General features: G+C 42.2%; 1 protein-coding gene across 2 annotated transcripts in view; it reads left to right on the forward strand.

Moving 5' to 3' along the window:
• Nucleotides 1-5102, forward strand: part of LOC147891349 (sec34-like family protein) — a 156211-nt gene extending 151109 nt beyond the window's left edge. For both annotated transcript variants that reach the window (XM_087389550.1, XM_087389551.1), the window contains exon 26: nt 4601-5102. In XM_087389550.1, the coding sequence (XP_087245676.1) occupies nt 4601-4730 (130 nt within the window). In that variant the 3' untranslated portion in view covers nt 4731-5102. The remainder of the gene's footprint in view (nt 1-4600) is intronic.
• Nucleotides 5103-6000: the final 898 nt, after the last annotated feature.

The raw sequence follows: 6000 nt of genomic DNA on the forward strand, positions 1-6000 counted from the left end.
AACCATAAGACAATTCATCCCTAAAACAATTAGAGAACTCCTCTGCTATCTGATAAGCCAACTTGGCCATCTCCCCATCTTGGGTAGCGTTAGTGCTAGTCGATGGACCATCAATCAACTCTACCGATGTTGTACAAAGAAACAGAAACTCTTCCTGAGTTTTTTAAACTTCCATTACCGAAATTAATGGTCCCTGAGGCAAATCCTTTTCACCTTGTAAGACATATAGCACATTGTTTATCTTAAATTAATAAATGTGCTTTTTCCAATCAATGGTTGGATTCTTCTTAGAATGCCAAGTCTTTCTCAGGGTTATATTTGTGTGAGCAAGTCTGGTTATTTTAAAATCCAACTTGGCATAATCATGAATACGAAGTTCTAACTGGATAACCCTTTGGTCCCATACTTTAGTTGAACTTCCATTAGCCATTTTGACCGTATAAGCATAGTCAAATGGACTAGTCTTTAGTTTTAGCCTCTTTACGAGCTTGGAGTTAATTACATTATGTGTCGATGCTGAGTCAAAATGGCCACCTGCCCTTTCATCTTAATTAACTTCGTATTGTTAAAAGATGTATACCCCGTTGCTGCCGGCCTAGATAGGATATTATCAGGTGCATTGTTTACTAACGTAGCAACAAACACACAAAAACACAGGTACTAACCTCTGAGAAGATCCTACTAGTTGAATCTGCATCTGGTCGGCTCTAGGACTTCCCTCCATCTCCATGTCGCACTCTGAGATCACCATCTCAGCCATTCGACGATCCTTGTTTCGTGGACAATCTTTCCATTGATGAGGTTGAAGACATCCAAAGCATAAGATTTCTCTCCTCGCTTTCTCTTTTTGTTTTGGAGTCAAAGAAGATTTTGACCAAGCTCGGGCTACCATTGGAGTTACTTTTTTATTCACTCCTATGGTAGTACTTGGTTTAGAAGGAGCCTTTGTTCGCTTTGTCTGCTTGGCTTGGCTACTAGGCTATGAGGCATTGCCCTTACTAATCCACTTCTTCTTAAACCCACTCTTTTTCGGGTACTCATATCGAGTCCCAGCTTGCACAAACCCACTTGGTTTGTTCTCTTTGGCATCCTCATAGTTCAAGGCTATGGCTATTGCTTCATCTAGAGTATTTGCATATTTAGCACGAACTTTCATTTTGATTCTATCCTTCAGTTCGAAAATAAAATCCTTTATTTGCACTGACTTAGGAAGAGGTTCATAAACATTTATTACACATTCTTTAAATTTATTAGTGTATTCAATAACTGACAAATTTTTCTGACGAAGGTTCATATACTGATCCCAAGCTCGGGATGCTTTGTCAGGAGGTAAGAAATGCTTTCCAAACTCTTTTTTAAACCCCTCCCAAGTAATGGATGCCACACCATCCCTTTGTTGTTCAATCCACCACCTATCCGTTGCCTCACTAAATGTGAGTGGCCTCACGCATTTTCTTCATGTTATACCTGATTTCACAAATGGCAAAACCTTCTTCCCATTTGTGCAACCAAGCTTCTATGACATCAGAGCTATGGTCGGTCAGCCCACCAAAATAATTTTCTAGCCTGTAACTGGCAATATATCTTAGCCCTCCTAGGCTCAACCGTATGTATACAGGTTTCAGGCTCCATCGGAGCTTTTCCATTACCCTCCCTGGATGGTCTTGCAGACATACTATGAACCATCTGTCGAAGTTTGGATTGCCCTAACTTTGCTTGTAGCTGCTGAGCTAAAACTTGTTGTAAAGCATCTTCTAACAAAGCAATTCTGCCTGACAATGTATGGGCCGCTGGGCGCGGCACATGCTATGTCGGCCGAACTCCCGATTCTACGGGATCCACCCGTGAGGCTCCTTCTTCACCTCCATTGCTACAGCTTTGCCTTTCATCCATAAAAGCTTCAGTCTACAAGATTTAACCCTGCCTGGATTGGTTGGTTGTTTTTTTAAAAAAAACTGCCAAAGCTATATTTACAACTGAAAATCTCAACCTCCAATATGTATACACCAACTTGTAACTTTGACTACAGTCTACAAACCACCACTATACAAGGATAATCTGAAACACTGGAAGCCTCCTACTACCAACTGTAAACTCCAAATGCACAACAGCAGCTATAGTCATATATTATAAAATTGCCAACACTTTTCCCTATGCTAGTGAAATTCCTGCCCCATCAAATAGCTGGAAATATCTACTGCTGCAATCAAAAGACCCAGAAATTTCATAACACAACCAAACTGAAACCTAGATAAGGAAAGGAAGCTCCCTGGTCACTTCTGTTTGCTCCTGTTCTGATCATCGAATAACCAGCTCCTTTTCCTTTTCTGGAGCATCTAGCGTGTGTGGAGAGAGAGAAAGAGATTCAGTCAAGACTCAATCCAGTCCCAGCATCTAGCTCACACTCCAGCCCGCACTCAGACCATGCCCCTTTCTTTGGCACAGTCCTTGGCCTAGGCTTGGCCCACGGTGGTCCACGCTTGGCCCACGGTGGTCCATGCTTGGACGCTCCAGTCTGTAGCTTAGGCCTATGCGTCGACCCGTACGAGCTCTAGGCTACACCACCATAGTAAAAGCGATTGTGTTTTGCTTCCTATGCGCCTTGTCTTCCTTCCACACTAACATGCTTATTTATGACAAGGAACACACTTCTTAATGGGTAGTGAGCATCTACAAATTCCCGGCTCGCCTTTCTTCGCATAGAGGAGCTCTTTCCTTTTCCTTTCGCTTTTCCCTATCAAAAAACTAAGTCGCACATCTTCCTTCCGTTTACCGTCACAAGATCGTCAGCTCATAACTGCAATCTATCCTCAATCGACAGGGTTCACCGCTTAATATGCATAACATGCGCTACCCTATGCTGTGATACCAAATGAAACGTGAAAACTATCCGACTCATGGGTGATGGCACATTGTATATCCACCCAGCCAACCTTTGGTAAGCAAGCCCAAAAGATCTTACGTTCAATTTGCCTCTGCATGCTTTTATGTAGCCCTCAGTTCCCTAGATGGTTCATGCCACACTTCACAATCCTGAGACCACACTAAATGCACCATTTACCCCTCTTGGGATACTTTGAATCCAATTTCCCCTAGGCACTTTCCATAAGTTCGTGCAATTAGACTTCTAGCCTTGGAACCACCTAGTCAGTGCCAAATCACCCACACCAAGGACCTTGACATTGACTCCTTTGACCATATAAATAAAGCACAATAAAATATAATATAAGTGCAATCCTCTAAAGGATAATGTCTAATGACCCTTCCAAGGTCATGCTACCTCAACTAGAGCATAACAAAGAAACTGCTCTTTGTGGGATTCCATTTTGGTGGCATGTGGCCATTTTGGGATACCATGTCCACTGAACATATAGCTGCCAGAGATTGTCTTTTATGACCCAATGGATCTCCTGCTATGCCAAGTTTAAGGAAGGGGCATTCATGGAGTATTGATATGGAAGGAGGTGGCGAATGGACATGCCAAGGGAACGAAACCAGTGACCACCCATGGCCCATGCATACAAACCTATCTTATCCCCATCAGCTGCAAGCTGCATAGGCAATAACAGAGCCTTGCATGGTACTCTCTGCATTGGTCTAGTCATACTGCCTAGCCTGGTCAAGGTTTATGTGTAAAGCCTTGTTGCAAACTCCACTAGTATGATATCATATGGGGTACATCCCTTGCCTCGAATCTTGTATGAGAGCGTCACGATCCATAGCCTCTCAAATCTATTGAGCTCATCAACCTCTTTGAGTGTAGCTACTACTACCCCTCAGAGAGAGAGAGAGAGAGAGAGTTTATTAATGTCTACAAAAGACCAAAGGGCCTATGAGATTGAAAAAGAAAATAGATACGATGAAACCTAAGGGTGGGGGTTGCTAAAATGGGCACCCCTATGAGCAGATGCTAGTGACGAGAAATACAAGTAGTACATTGTGCTATCGCTGCGAGAAAAAACACACAATGGGGGAGGCAAACACCAAGGAGAAGCCCTTGGTTGTCTATCGATCGGTCACTTGGCCCTGAGTGGCTGGACTTGTGTATGCTGTCTATGGGACCAAAACGACTGGACAACTGAGGAGAGACAAGAGGAGCTCATTAGACACTAGCTTAGGATCTGCGAAGGATGGCGTTGAGAGCCAAAATCAGTGATAGAACGCTGTTGTCGCTCAGCCTGTATGGGTCTATCCCTCCTTTGTAGTCTCCGTGATGTGACTTGCTATCTGGCGAGTGCTATTGTCAATCCGGTGGTCTCTCTCCCCACATTGAAGAGAGAGTATATGTTTGTGGCCCTCATGTGAGTGGCCACTCGGAGTCAGATCTGGCAAGTTGTATTCTTTGGCTATGGGCCCTGCTGTACGACAGCCTGTGTACGGTGACGACGAGATGGGACGATGACGATCTGTGTACGGGCTAGCTGGTACGGACAACGGTGACGAGCTGTGTACGGCGACCTGCTGTACGGCGCTGCTGTATGACCTGCTGTATGACCTTTTTAGAAGCAGATGTGTGCTCTTGAGAGAGAGAGAGAGAGAGAGAGAGAGAGAGAGAGAGGGTAATTTATTAATAATAATCTTACTTTGCTAAACTTTGCAGATCAAGTATCATCGAAGCCTATGGGCAAATACATTCTCTTATAAAATCAGAATATTCGATTGAGGATATTGATATCATTGGCCTTCCAAAACAGTCAGAGGTTCAAGCCTATCTGGACAGTTTATGCTAGGCAGCTGTTTCTTAGTTTACGAAAGCATCGTGAACACAAATCTTGGTTCTCCAATATCAATCAAGGCTAAATTTTTTGCAAGTTTGTGTATGCTTTGTTGTCCTTTTGTCTTCTCTTTTCTTTCTCTACCGTTCTTATGATAGGTGGGAGTGTTTGGTGATTGGTGAGAACTTGTAAGCCTAGTGTGAAATTTGATTCTCTGTTTAAGGTACGTATATTATTTAGTGCTCTATGTGGCGATGTTTTTACAATGTTAATACCCGTGTAGCATCAACATCAATTTGATCTTTCTGATGTATTTATAGTTTCTAAGGTTTTTCCTAGAGAGTTTGCGACTTCATGCAAGCATGCCTTAGTGAAGGGATCTTTCTACATGACCTGCGAATATGATCGAACCTATGGAAGATAACCATGTTTATAGAATCTGCAGTTTCTTCAGAGTAGGTGGAAAATATCGTGCTTATTGAATACCTGTAAGCACTGTGCCACAAAACCTGGCTCTCGTCTGTTAATTAAACCTGGCATTCAATGCTTTATTTTTTTGTCTGTTTTTTTGAAAAGTGTTTTACTCCATAATTCTCTGGTCTAAATATAGCCCAGATGTGTTTTGTTAAAGCCAAAGAAAAGACATGGATGGAGTTTGAGAGGTTCAGGTTCACTTTAAGATACAAAGTGCTTCGGTTTGTTTATGTTATAACCTGCGTGATAAGGTCTTTGACAATGTCTTTTTACTTTGCTTTCAAAAATCTAGGACTTTTGAATGGATCTTTTTCTAAGAAATCATCAGTTACCTAGGTTTAATTCTTTGTTGTTGAAGGACTAAGCCCATTTTTGCAGGGGTATGAATTCAACTTTTTTTTGGGGACAGAATAATAAATTGTGTTACACTTGAAGAGAAAAAATATGACAGTTATCCACAAAGATAGTATTTGGGCCAGCCCCTCGTGGGTTACTTACACAGGATTCTGGTCTTACTGCCTGTGATAACCTTGGAGCAGCTGTTAGGCAAACCATACAACCACTGGATATCTTGATCTGCGAACAGCTAGAGGCAAGGTCTTACAAAAGTGCTAAACACTCTCATATATGTGAGAGTTAAAATAATGATGTCAATCTAATGTGCAAGGGGGCAGCAAATAAATGAAGGGTAGTACAATAAATGTGTACAAATTGTTAAGGTACAAAGAGTGGTATGAATAAATGAGGCCCTAACATTAGGCGCCCTATGTATGTATGCAGTTTTCAGTTTTAACGTAAGTTACTCTTTTGG

Source organism: Dipteris shenzhenensis, chromosome 18 (genome assembly GCF_047967505.1).
Source record: "Dipteris shenzhenensis isolate YYH24624 ecotype China chromosome 18, Dip_SZ_1.0, whole genome shotgun sequence".
Classification (NCBI taxonomy): Eukaryota; Viridiplantae; Streptophyta; class Polypodiopsida; order Gleicheniales; family Dipteridaceae; genus Dipteris; species Dipteris shenzhenensis.